This window comes from Primulina tabacum, chromosome 17 (assembly GCF_025594145.1).
Source record: "Primulina tabacum isolate GXHZ01 chromosome 17, ASM2559414v2, whole genome shotgun sequence".
In the NCBI taxonomy this organism is placed as follows: Eukaryota; Viridiplantae; Streptophyta; class Magnoliopsida; order Lamiales; family Gesneriaceae; genus Primulina; species Primulina tabacum.
In genome coordinates, this window is record NC_134566.1 from 29,940,908 (window position 1) to 29,954,228 (window position 13,321).

The 13,321-nt window shown below is 37.7% G+C and overlaps 1 protein-coding gene across 2 annotated transcripts; it reads right to left on the reverse strand.

Moving 5' to 3' along the window:
- Positions 1-10,061: 10,061 nt before the first annotated feature.
- Positions 10,062-13,048, reverse strand: LOC142531917 (pto-interacting protein 1-like). Of its 2 annotated transcripts, none has more exons than XM_075638186.1 (6): positions 12,074-13,048; positions 11,699-11,962; positions 11,434-11,606; positions 11,261-11,340; positions 11,031-11,178; positions 10,062-10,621 (listed from the first exon to the last, which is right to left on the reverse strand). In XM_075638186.1, the coding sequence occupies exons 1-6, from the start codon at positions 12,639-12,641 to the stop codon at positions 10,280-10,282; spliced, it is 1,575 nt and encodes a 524-aa protein (XP_075494301.1). In that variant the 5' UTR covers positions 12,642-13,048; the 3' UTR covers positions 10,062-10,279. The 2 variants fall into 2 exon arrangements, with proteins under 2 accessions (XP_075494301.1, XP_075494302.1); XM_075638187.1 differs by having other exon boundaries at positions 10,064-10,621; positions 11,705-11,962.
- Positions 13,049-13,321: the final 273 nt, after the last annotated feature.

Here is a 13,321-nt window from a genome sequence, read left to right on the forward strand (position 1 = left end):
CATACTTGTGAGATGAATCTCTTTTTTATTGTGATGTGAATATCGCTAGGGTTGATTCATCTCACAGATAAATATTCGTGAGACCGTCTTACAAAAGACATACTCAAACATACAAGAGGTGAATTTGATGTTCATGGTTTTGTTTCTCTAAAATAACAAAAACATATTTAAATAAATTTGAAATTCATTAATCCAAATAGTTTTAATTTATTTGAGTCGATAATTGTAAAGCCCAAGATGTTATCAATTTTATGAGACCCCGAAAAGAAAATATTATGGATGACATTTTTGTAATTAAGTGTAAAATATTTAATTTAAATTTGATGGCAATTTTGTAATTAAGTGGAAAAATATTTGATTTAAATTTGATGGCAATTTCGTAATTATTGAGTGCTGAATTGCAAATAGTGAAGAATTCAGAGACTAAAGTGCAATTAGTTGGATTGGGTGGGACACTTGTCCTCACCATGCATATATAAAATGTTAAATCTTCATTCTTTCGTATCAAAGGAAAAGTTTCAGGGAATCCCAAGTTCATTTCTTCTTTTAGAAATTTGATTGTGCGGTATCCGTTTATCAGAATTTCGATCTTAACACATTTCTGAGATCCTTTCGTCGATAGCTACTACAGGACGTAAGTTTTATTGAGTTCTGTTATCATTTGAAATTATGATATGGGGGGAATTGTTATTTAATTATTATTATGTGTTCTGGAAATACTACACATCGTAGAATCGAAACCGGATTGAAGAACAGATTGATTATGGAATTGTTATGAATTTCTGATTATATGGACTGAAAATCGGACAGATTTAGATTATTGATTGATTACAGATTGTATCGGATATGGGTTATGATTTGTAATTGATATTTGTTGATATGGTATTTACGGGGATATTGAGATTGTGCCGTTATGCCGATGATTTGAATTAAATTCAGATTAATCAGATTCTGTATTGTATTGGGAATGGAATGTTGATATTATTATTCTCGATATGTCATTTCAGAGTTACAGAGACAGTCTTGAGTTCAGAACTGATATTGCTTCAGACCCAGACTACAAACGAAAGGTATAAGTCAATGTGGTACTGGGAGATCGACTCAAGTAGGATATACTTGAGTTTTCCTAAATCACATACTTCTTATTATTATGTTCATTGCTTTGACTTGATATGCTTGTTCTATGGATGTATAGAAAGCAGATATTAGTCGAGTGATCTTGTGACAGAAGTGTCTGATAGTGGTGGGATCGCCATGGGCACATTGCACGATGTCACAAGATAGTGTATTGGCGATAGTGCCACAGTCTGTGACGGATAGGTCAAGACACTGGATGTTTGGTTATATCGACGTGGATAGAATCAGAGTTTCTTCTATTACTGTTGGTCGATATAGGAATACCAACGTCTGGAAACCGGGATCCCTATACTAGGATTGAGTCTAGTCTGAGTTGTGGAGTCACGAGCATTGTCTACAGTTTTATATTGATTATGTTTCAGATTTTGATACATATTGCTGTTATCTGTCCATGCTTTTATGTTTATCATATGATTGCATGTTCGTTGATTTATACTGGGATTATATTCTCACCGGAATTTTCCGGCTGTTGTCGTGTTTGTATGTGCGCATGACAACAGGTGGGACAGGATCAGGGTCGAGGAGATGACGAGAGATCATGATTAGAGTGGAGACCACGGACTTTGATGTTGCTGTAGATAGGATTCAGCACTTGACATTAGTTGTTGAACCTTAGTTTGAGTTGATGTTTATTGTACAAGACTTGTGCTGTTATACTGATATGTATATAAGATTGAATTACATTACGTTCCGCAATTAAAAAAAAATTTAGACCCAGATTAATTAATTGATCCATTTATCCCAATGACGATTAAGAAGATGATTAGCGTCCGGGGTCCCCACAACAGGTGGTATCAGAGCCATAGATCCTTTAGACGGAAATAGAAGCTAGTGAGTGGGGTAGATTGAGTTTTCTTTCCTTGCTTTTGATTGCTAGCATGATTTACTACTTTAATACATGTTTACCTGATTATCTGATTTTGATATGATAATGTATATTATTGAGAATGAATCAGCACCGATTCTAGATCAGCGGTACGATGATTAGAAAGGGACTGAGACAGATTTGTCAATTGTGATTGCTAACCCTTTTGATAATCATATATGCCTCCCCGAAGAGTATCGGAACATGGTAGCACTTCGAATCCTCCAATGGATGTGACAGCAACACCGATGGAGACGTTGCTGAAGAGATTTCAGTCGTTTCATCCACCTACACTGAAGGGTACTGAGATAGCAGTGGATTGTGAGAGTTGGCTGATGACATTGAGATGCTGTTTGAGTCCTTGGATTACACTGATGAGCGGGGAGTGAAACTGATAGGGCACCAGTTGAACGATGTGGCAAAGAACTGGTGGATTACAACAAGGCGGGCATTGGAGCATCGAGGTACGACTATTACCTGAAATGTATTTAGAACTCAATTTTATCAGAGATTTTTCCCTGTGTCATATAGAAAGGATAAAGGTGCTGAGTTTGCGAATCTGAGACAAGGGCAATTGAACATTGAGGAATATGTGTCTAAATTCTCTACACTACTGAGATTTGCTCCACATGTGGCCGAGCATGAAGAAGCGGTGGCTGATCAGTTCATCAATGGCTTGAATCCGGAGATATTTACATTGGTGAACACCGGGCGACCAAAAAACTTTGCTGACGCCCTGAACAGAGCAAAGGGAGCAGAAGCTGGTCTGATGAGACAGAGAGGAGCTTCGTTTGTACCTCCAGCACCGAGACCACAGCAACCACCTCCCCGGTTTGTGAGTGGCAGCAGCAGTGGGGGAAAGAAAGACTTCCTGAAAGCTAGAGGGAAACAGTTCAAAAGATCTGGAAGCAGTTCATCCAGTTCTAGTGGCTCGAGACAGACCGGTCAGGGCCAAAGTTATACAGGACCTTATTGCAGCATTTGTGGAGGGAAGCATTCCACATAGCAGTGCCAAGGAGTGTTTGGCAGTTGCCGTATTTGTAGGCAACAAGGACATTTTGCCAGAGTCTGCCCACAAAGAGGTACTCAGAGGTCACAGGGTGCCGAATCATCTGGATCAGTGGCTCAGACAGGGAGACGACCATCTGCTATCAATTCTTTCCCGCCAGCACCGTCTATCCAGTCACAGCAGAGGCCAGGAGGAAGCCAGACAGTGAGCCAGCCTCCGAGACAGCAGGCCAGAGTTTTTGCTTTGACTGAGGAGCAGGCACAAGATGCACCTGATGATGTCGTTGCAGGTAACTGTTCTATTTCTGGTTACCCTGCTTATGTATTGATTAATACTGGTGCATCACATACATTTATTTCTGAGAGATTTGCACATTGATGCATGCATTACCTGTTGAGTCCCTATCTACTGTAGTATCTGTTTCTTCTCCTTTGGGAAAAGGTCTTGTGTCAGTGACTTCTGTTAGATCTTGTATACTACGATATGACGGGCATGTGATTTAGTTAGACTGTATTGTGCTTGGGTTGTCTGATTTTGACTGTAGAATCGGAATTGATATGTTGACCAAGTACAGAGCTACAGTTGATTGTTTCCACAAGATTGTGAGATTCAGACCTGAGATGACTGAGAAGTGGAAATTTTACGGTAAGGGTTCTCGAGCCAGAATTCCTTTGATATCCGTATTATCTATGACTCGATTACTGCAGAAAGAAGCGGAAGGATTCCTTGTATATTCAGTTGATTTACTGAAGTCGAGTCCATCATTGGCGAACTTGCCAGTGGTGTGTGAGTTTGCTGATGTCTTCCCAGACGAGATTCCTGGATTGCCTCCGATTCGAGAGATAGACTTCAGCATTGAGTTGATGTCAGGTACAGTTCCGATTTCTAGAGCTCTGTACAGAATGGCACCGATTGAACTGAAAGAGTTGAAGGATCAGTTGGAGGATTTATTGGCCAATGGATACGTCCGACCGAGTGTATCTCCTTGGGGTGCTCCCGTGTTGTTTGTGAGGAAGAAAGACGGTTCAATGAGACTCTCCATTGATTAGCGGCAACTGAACAAAGCAACGGTAAAGAATAAATATCCATTACCCCGTATAGATGATTTGTTTGACCAGTTGCAGGGTTCTTCTATTTATTTCAAGATCGATCTGAGATCTGGATATCATCAGCTGAGAGTCAGGGATTCTGATATCTCGAAGACAGCGTTCAGAACCAGGTATAGACATTATGAGTTTATTGTCATGCCGTTTGGTTTGACCAACGCGCCAGCTGTGTTTATGGGTCTGATAAACCGTGTATTTCAAAAATATCTCGATGATTTCGTGATTATTTTTATTATTGATATTTTGATTTATTCGAAGAATATGATTGAGCATGCAGAACATTTGAGAACTGTGTTGAAAATTCTGAGAACAGAGAAATTTTATGATAAACTGTCAAAATGTGAGTTCTGGTTGAGACAAGTAGTATTTCTGGGTCATATCATATCCGGAGATGGTATATCAGTTGATCCCAGCAAGGTTGAGGCTGTGATTTCTTGGCCGAGACTGACATCAGTGCCAGAGATTCGCAGTTTTATGGGTTTGGCAGGATATTACCGTCGGTTTATTAAAGATTTCTCGAGCATTTCCAAACCGATTACTCAGTTAACTCAGAAGAATGCCCCTTTGTGTGGTCAGAAGACTGTGAATCCAGTTTTCTGGAATTGTAGAAAAGATTGACCAGTGCACCGATACTTACTATCCCCTCAGGTACTGGTGGATTTGTTGTTTATTGTGACGCTTCTCACATAGGTTTGGGTTGTGTGTTGATGCAGCGAGGGCATGTGATTGCTTATGCCTCGAGACAGCTGAAGCCACACGAGACTCTCTACCCAATTCATGATCTTGAATTGGCAGCCATTGTATTTGTTTTGAAGATATGGCGACACTACCTCTACAATGAGAAATTTGAAATTTATTCTGATCACAAAAGTTTGAAATATCTGTTTTCACAATCAGAACTGAATATGAGACAGCGAAGATGACTGGATTTACTGAAAGACTTTGATTGTGAAATCAAATACTATCCGGGGAAGTCCAATGCAGCAGCTGATGCATTGAGTCGAAAGGTATATACTTTATCCTTATCGACAATAGGTGTTTCGAATTTGATTGAAGACTGCTGTTTGTCTGGATTGGTATTTGAGACAAATTGTAGACCGTTGAGATTGTATGCTATACAAGCTAAACCAGAGCTGATTTTGAATATTAAAGCGGCTCAGAAAGTTGATCAGAAAGTTCAGAAATCGATTGAGATGGTCAAATCAGGTCATCAATCAGAGTTTCAGGTACGTGAGGATGTACTGTATGTGAATGATCGTCTTGTTGTGCTGAATGTTTCAGAGTTGAAACAGCAGATATTGACTGAAGCGCACAGCAGTCGATTCAGTATCCACCCTGGTGGCAGAAAGATGTATAATGACTTGAAGACACAGTTTTGGTGGAAGCAAATGAAATCTGATGTCACAGAATTTGTGTCAAAATGTCTGAATTGCCAACAGGTAAAGGCTGAAAGAAAGAAACCAGGAGGTCTACTGCACAATTTTCGATTCCTGAATGGAAATGGGATCACATTTCCATGGATTTTGTGACGCAGTTACCGAGATCCTCCCGAGGTGGTGATGCGATTTGGGTCGTGATTGATAGATTAACCAAATCAGCATGTTTTATTCCGTACCAGATGACATGCAGGTATGACCAGATGGCTGAGATTTATGTTAGAGAGGTGGTCAGATTGCACGGAGTGCCGAAGTAGATTGTATCAGACCGTGATCCTCGGTTCACTTCGCACTTCTGGCAGAGTTTACAGCAGGCTCTAGGTACGAAGTTGCATCTGAGTACCGCATATCATCCACAAACTGACGGACAGTCAGAGCGGACGATGACATCGGAGGATATGCTGAGAGCTGTAGTGCTTGATTTTAGCACTGGATGGCAAGATGCATTGCCACTTTGTGAATTTTCGTACAACAACAACTATCAGACGAGTATTGATATGGCTCTTTTCGAAGCGTTGTACGGAAAGAAGTGTCGATCCCCTCTTTATTGGGATGATATCTCTGAAGTTCCTGAGATTGGACCTGATATGATCAGAGATATGATAGAGAAAGTGAAACTGATTCAGAAAAGAATGAAGGCAGCACAGGACAGACAAGCCAAATGTGCCATCATTCGACGCAGACCGTTGGTATTTGAGGCAGGAGACAGAGTATTTTTGAAGATTTCACCTTTCAGAGGAGTTGTCAGATTTGGCAAGAAAGGGAAGTTGTCTCCACGATACGTTGGTCCGTATGAGATTCTAGAGAAGATAGGAGATCGTGCTTATCGACTCGCATTACCGCCTTCATTGTCAGGGATACATGATGTCTTTCATGTATCTATGCTGCGGAAGTATCTCCCCGATAATTCTCATATTATTCAGCCAGACGAGGCCGAGCTTGATGAATCTCTGAGTTACGTTGAAAAGCCGATACAGATTATTGATCGTAAAGAAAAAAAACTCAGAACAAAGACCATCCCACTTGTGAAAGTTCAGTGGACTCGTCATGGCATTGAAGAAGCTACTTGGGAGACTGAATCAGATATGAGACAGGAATTCCCAGAGTTATTCCACTTATGTGAGTTTACTATTTTAGTTTCTGTTATTTCTGGTTTGATTGCCTGTGATATGATTGCTTGAAATTTTGAGGACGAAATCGTGTCTCAGAGGGGGAGAATTGTAAAGCCCGAGATGTTATCAATTTTATGAGACCCCGAAAAGAAAATATTATGGATGACATTTTTGTAATTAAGTGGAAAAATACTTAATTTAATTTGATGGCAATTTTGTAATTAAGTGGAAAAATACTTGATTTAAATTTGATGGCAATTTCGTAATTATTGAGGGCTGAATTGCAAATAGTGAAGAATTCAGGGACTAAAGTGCAATTAGTTGGATTGGGTGGGACACTTGTCCTCACCATGCATATATAAAATGTTAAATCTTCATTCCTTCGTGTGAAAGACAAGGCAAATCGAAGGAAAAGTTTCAGGGAATCCCAAGTTCATTTCTTCTTTTAGAAATTTGATTGTGCGGTATCCGTTTATCAGAATTTCGATCTGAACACATTTCTGAGACGTAAGTTTTATTGAGTTATGTTATCATTTGAAATTATGATATGGGAGGAATTGTTATTTAATTATTATTATGTGTTCTGGAAATACTACACATCGTAGAATCGAAACCGGATTGAAGAACAGATTGATTATGGAATTGTTATGAATTTCTGATTATATGGACTGAAAATCGGACAGATTTAGATTATTGATTGATTACAGATTGTATCGGATATGGGTTATGATTTGTAATTGATATTTGTTGATATGGTATTTACGGGGATATTGAAATTGTGCTGTTATGCCGATGATTTGAATTAAATTCAGATTAATCAGACTCCGTATTGTATTGGGAATGGAATGTTGATATTATTATTCTCGATATGTCATTTCAGAGTTACAGAGACATTCTTGAGTTCAGAACTGATATTGTTTCAGACCCAGACTACAAACGAAAGGTATAAGTCAATGTGGTACTGGGAGATCGACTCAAGTAGGATATACTTGAGTTTCCCTAAATCACATACTTCTTATTATTATGTTCATTGCTTTGACTTGATATGCTTGTTCTATGGATGTATAGAAAGCAGATATTAGTCGAGTGATCTTGTGACAGAAGTGCCTGATAGTGGTGGGATCGCCATGGGCACATTGCACGATGTCACAAGATAGTGTATTGGCGATAGTGTCACAGTCTGCGACGGATAGGTCAAGACACTGGATGTTTGGTTATATCGACGTAGATAGAATCGGAGTTTCTTCTATTACTGTTGGTCGATATAGGAATACCAACGTCTGGAAACCGGGATCCCTATACTAGGATTGAGTCTAGTCTGAGTTGTGGAGTCACGAGCATTGTCTACAGTTTTATATTGATTATGTTTCAGATTTTGATACATATTGCTGTTATCTGTCCATGCTTTTATGTTTATCATATGATTGCATGTTCGTTGATTTATACTGGGATTATATTCTCACCGGAATTTTCCGGCTGTTGTCGTGTTTGTATGTGCGCATGACAACAGGTGGGACAGGATCAGGGTCGAGGAGATGACGAGAGATCATGATTAGAGTGGAGACCACAGACTTTGATGTTGCTATAGATAGGATTCAGCACTTGACATTAGTTGTTGAACCTTAGTTTGAGTTGATGTTTATTGTACAAGACTTGTGCTGTTATACTGATATGTATATAAGATTGAATTACATTACGTTCCGCAATTAAAAAAGAAAATTTAGACCCAGATTAATTAATTGATCCATTTATCCCAATGACGATTAAGAAGATGATTAGCGTCCGGGTCCCCACAACAATATTGGTCTAGAGTAAAGTTTAAAGAAGAATATTACAGTCATGTTACTGTTCCTGTGAATCCTACGAAGATGCGCGTAATTGTTCCTGTGAATCCTACTAACCCTAAAAAAAGATGGTAGATCGTTGTCACGAACAGAAATGTTGAAGCACTATAAAATACCGGACGAAAACCCTTCAATGTTCACAAAATTATAGCTACTTATAATGAGCTAGTGATGTAAAAATAAATACAAGATTTTGATGATTATACTAAAACTGTTAACGATTATTTGAATCATCGAATAAATATTTATAAAAAAAAAAAAAAGTAGGCCATGTTTAGAATTTTTTAACAAACAAGAGGTCGAGCTTTTGAACTGAGTTTTCAAGCAAATACGTCCAGCAGTCAGTATCTAATCAATAAAAAAAAAAAAAAGGATCAGTCTCTTATGTCAGAATGGTCCCTCGTGAATTGAGCTTTTATTGATATGAAATCAGCTTCAATTTTTGTTTCTAATCCATAAAGATGGAGAATTTTTAGACATTTACATAAACAAACACTAACTTTTTTACTCGTAATTTATAGTCTCTCGGTTGTTTGTAATTTCGACAAGATCATTTGCTTTGACTTGCATTTTAAGGGTTTTTTCCCCCTAAAAATAACATAATATAATTAAGAAATCATGGAAGTAGTGCAAGGTCGGAGAGTTTTATGGAAATAATTTGAATATGCTATACTAAAAAAAATCTAGTCGTCGGATCAAGATCAAGATCAACCGTGTAAAAAGAAAAAGCTGCGCTTATTTGATATTTTTTTCAACACAAAAACTCTTGTAAGACAATCTCACGAATCAATTCGTGGGTCGAATATTTTATTTAGGTCATCTATTTAAAATTATTATTTTTTATTCTAATAATATTATTTTTTATTGTGAATATTGGTAAGATTGACCCGTCTCATAAATAACCAACTTTTTGTTTCAATTAGGCTCGCGTTGATTTCAGTGAATTATCACTTTGGTCTTATGGCAGAAAGAAATTTTAACCAATAACAAATAAATTGGGTACTTAAAACAAGTTCCATTAATTATTTTCAAAAATAAAAAAGCCATTATTTAGGTAAGAGATGAATACTTTTTGGAACACGTTTCACTACGAATTAATTAATTGTAATAAAATGCAGATACAAACATAACGCGAATAAGTTGTAAGAATTTTTAAAATATTAAAACACGATACGGTTTGAACACGGCTATAAATTTATTTATAATAAATTTTTTATTTCAAATTGAATATGTATCGCAACATTTTGATGTATACATGTGAATCTTGCTGCCTACTAAAATAAAAATGTTTGTTTTAGTTGATATAATCTTTTACATCTATAATTAGAGAGGGTTAGAACAAAGTTGTCAGCTTCATTTGGTATTTCAAATCGTCGTAGACTTTACTAAAAAAAGTCTCGCTTGTACGAATTATTAAAAATCAAACGCACCAAGCATGCTATATAAACAAAATACAATAAATCACAAACAAAACGTTTGATTAATCGGGATATGTAAAGAATCAAGGAACACAATTGCTGTCCTAAGCTGAAAAGGATACATAAATATGCCTAATTCATGTAAAGGTATTATTTTGCCAACACAACATTAGGGAAAATTAGAGTTCAGTGAATTTATATACATACAGTAGCATACATTATAAACCCCAGTTCCTTTCTTCAACCAAACCAAGCCGAAGATCCTTGTCAGAAATAATCGACGAAAGAAACCGAAAATCAATATATATATATATATTTATATTATATATATATATATCAACTTCTTCATATATCACGGATAGTTATGGTGATTGTCATCATCGAAATCGACTCCTAGCATAGCTAAAGCAACATGATTCTCCATATCATTCTTTGCCCAATGTCGTTGAGGGCAACTATCAATCAAGCCATTGTTACCTGTCAAATAACCCTTCTTTCTCTTTAAGGCCGTAAGGTCTTTTCCTCTCAGAATAGCAACAATTTCATTAATCTCCGGTCTCCTGGACTCTTCGTTGTTCAAGCAAGAATTTGCGGCGTGAACCATTCGAGAAATCTGATTCATGTTCTTTCTTGTGTACTTTAGCCTCGGATCAAGAAATTTTTCGAAACCTCTTTGCTGAAGTAATGGCTTTGCCTGAAAAGGTTAAGGAGGAGAGTATTTTTTTCATCGAGATGGGCTTACAAGTTACATACGCGGAAACATCGATGTAAATTGACCAACAAACTTTGATATAAGTATCAACACTGTAACCGTGGTTTAAAGCCTAATCTCAGCTAAGGATTGAAATTTCTGAAAAGAACAATACTTAGGAACAAGTACAGATGATAAGATTTTGAATTGTTGAATCCAAATAATTTGAAAGTGATTGCTTTAATAATTTAGCTACATACCAAACCGGAATCTTAGCATATAATTGTCTCTATGTGCAGCAATAAGGGAGGTCTGGCAGTACAGAACTTAAAAATGTGGACCATTTTATATTTGCTATCACATTAGTATTAACAATGGAGGTAAAGTGGAGAATTTAAAACAAATGGCCTACCCATAAAACAAGATTTTCTTCCCCTCGAGCTCTTTTCATCTCGATTGGCTTTCTTCCTGTTATTAGCTCCAAGAGCACGATCCCAAAAGCATAAACGTCGGTTTTATCAGACACTTTACCATGCTGGAAATATTCGGGAGCCAAGTACCTATTCACAAGATTCGACATTTTGAATCAAAATTAACAATTAAGAATAGCAATCAGTTATGCTAAACTGATAGAGATCGTACCCAAATGTTCCCTTAACAGTTTTACAAAGGAATGGAACCGAAGGTGCAAGAGTCCACAAAGCCAAACCGAAGTCACACAACTGTACAAATCATCGCAAAACAAAATAGTAATTAATAACAACGGTCATGAATTTGGTCATGTGACTCAAGAAAATCACAAGATTTTTCATCACCTTAGGTGTCTTTTTGGAGGAAAGCAGAATGTTTGAAGGCTTAATGTCCCTATGAACAACACATCTTTCGGTTCCATTATGCAAGTACTGAATTGCCTCGGCTATTCCCGTGGAGATCCTACACCGAGCCGACCAAGAAAGCAATGGACCACCATTCACTCCCCTTTTCTTCCCTACACAAAGACATTGCATCTCAAATTACTTCAATTTTTTCGCAACAGACTAATTTACAAATTCGTTCGCATAGTTCTTGGATGTAAAAGACCTATACCGTGCAAAAGTCCCTCTAGACTTCCACCGGAGACGTATTTGTAGACCAAAAACAAGCCCTCCTCAGCATCAATGCAAAACCCGACTAGCGGCACGATTCGATGGTTACGTAGAGAACCAGCAATCATCAATTCCCTACAAAATGCTTTGGATGACTCCTTATCTTCTTTGTTCAACCGTTTAATTGCCACTGCAGTTCTACGAAATCCAACTCTTCCTCTAAACACACAGCTCAATGCCCCTCTCCCCAAAATTCTACCTACTCATTTCAACAAATGCAAATAAAAAAGGGAGAAAATCGACAGAGAACAATAAAACTCATTCAAAAACCTCATTCTTTTTCCACTCATAATTAACATTGTTTCCGTACCTTTGGAGAAATTTCTAGAGGCCGAGAGGATTTCTGTGTAGCTGAACCTTATCAATGAGCGTGCAACAGGAGAAATATTCCTCTCCAGTGATTGAATTGTCCTCCATCTCAACTCCCTAGACTTGGAATCATTCCAGAATCCACCGTCCAAATTCACCATTAAAACAGTAGTAGAATAAGAACACCCATTATTCAGAGTCATTGATTCGAGCTCAACCTGAGAACAGATATTGAACCTAAAAGAAGAGTGAACTGAATGTGGCTCCTCTGCTCTACAACCGCCAGATTCTGCCAGCAACCAGGCCTTGTGCTCCAAAATGTTGCCACGGCTACTTCCTTTGTCCAGATTCACACCGAAGAGCCGGCGGCGGTGTGGTATCACACAACCCAAACCAAAATCCCAGATCATTTTGTAAAGAAAAGACTTAAATTTTACATCTGTTTCATCACATTCAAAGTTTTCACGATAATCTTGATCAGCATGGGTGGATAAAGTCTCTGTCATTGAGGGAAATGGGTCTTGCGGAGGCTCAACAAAGTTGGTGCAACCATTTCTTGAAACACCCATCTCGGGTAATGGAAATCAAAAGCCAAAAAAGCACAAAAACCCAGAAACCAAAAGGCAAAAAGTGCAAAGAAAAGGGGCTAAAACAGAGAATATCGGGAATCTGAATAAATATATACAATATAGGATTATAAAAACATCTGGGACCGTTTGCTGTTGGGAAAATTGTGGTTACGGAAGGGAACGAAATATGGTTCGAAGAAGCAACAGAAAACTTACACAGGTAAACGAATGCGGTGACATCTAAAGCTAAAATAATGGAATTATGCAAAGAACGAGAAAAGGGTGAAACTGGTGGAGAAGGATATGGAGTGTTGTTCTGTTGAGCATTTTGGTGTCGATAGCGAACAAGACGGAGCGGAACCCACGAGAATATACTTTATTTATTAGCTACTATTTAGTCCTCGCAAGTCGCACAAGTCGCAAGTCGCAAGTCGCACAAGTCGCAACCAATGAACTCTGCCGAGTTCTCACACTCTTTTCCAAATTTAATAAAAATTAATGAAAAAATATTTTTTAAATCATATATGTAATTTACGATTTTAGATTTTTACGTTATAATTTAATTTTAATCATTTTATATAATTTTAATATATTTTTTTCGGGAGAATTTATCTGACACGATATAAGTCAGTATCATATTTGTGCTACAATAGTGTCGCATAAACTGCACATTAAAAAAA

Coding starts and splice junctions, on each gene's coding strand:
- LOC142531917 (XM_075638186.1), bottom strand. CDS start 12,641: ATGGGTGTTTCAAGAAATGGTTGCACCAACTTTGTTGAGCCTCCGCAA. Junction 11,607..11,698: donor GGGACTTTTGCACGGTATAG/GTCTTTTACATC, acceptor GTCTTTGTGTAG/GGAAGAAAAGGGGAGTGAAT. Junction 11,341..11,433: donor CCTCCAAAAAGACACCTAAG/GTGATGAAAAAT, acceptor TGATTTGTACAG/TTGTGTGACTTCGGTTTGGC.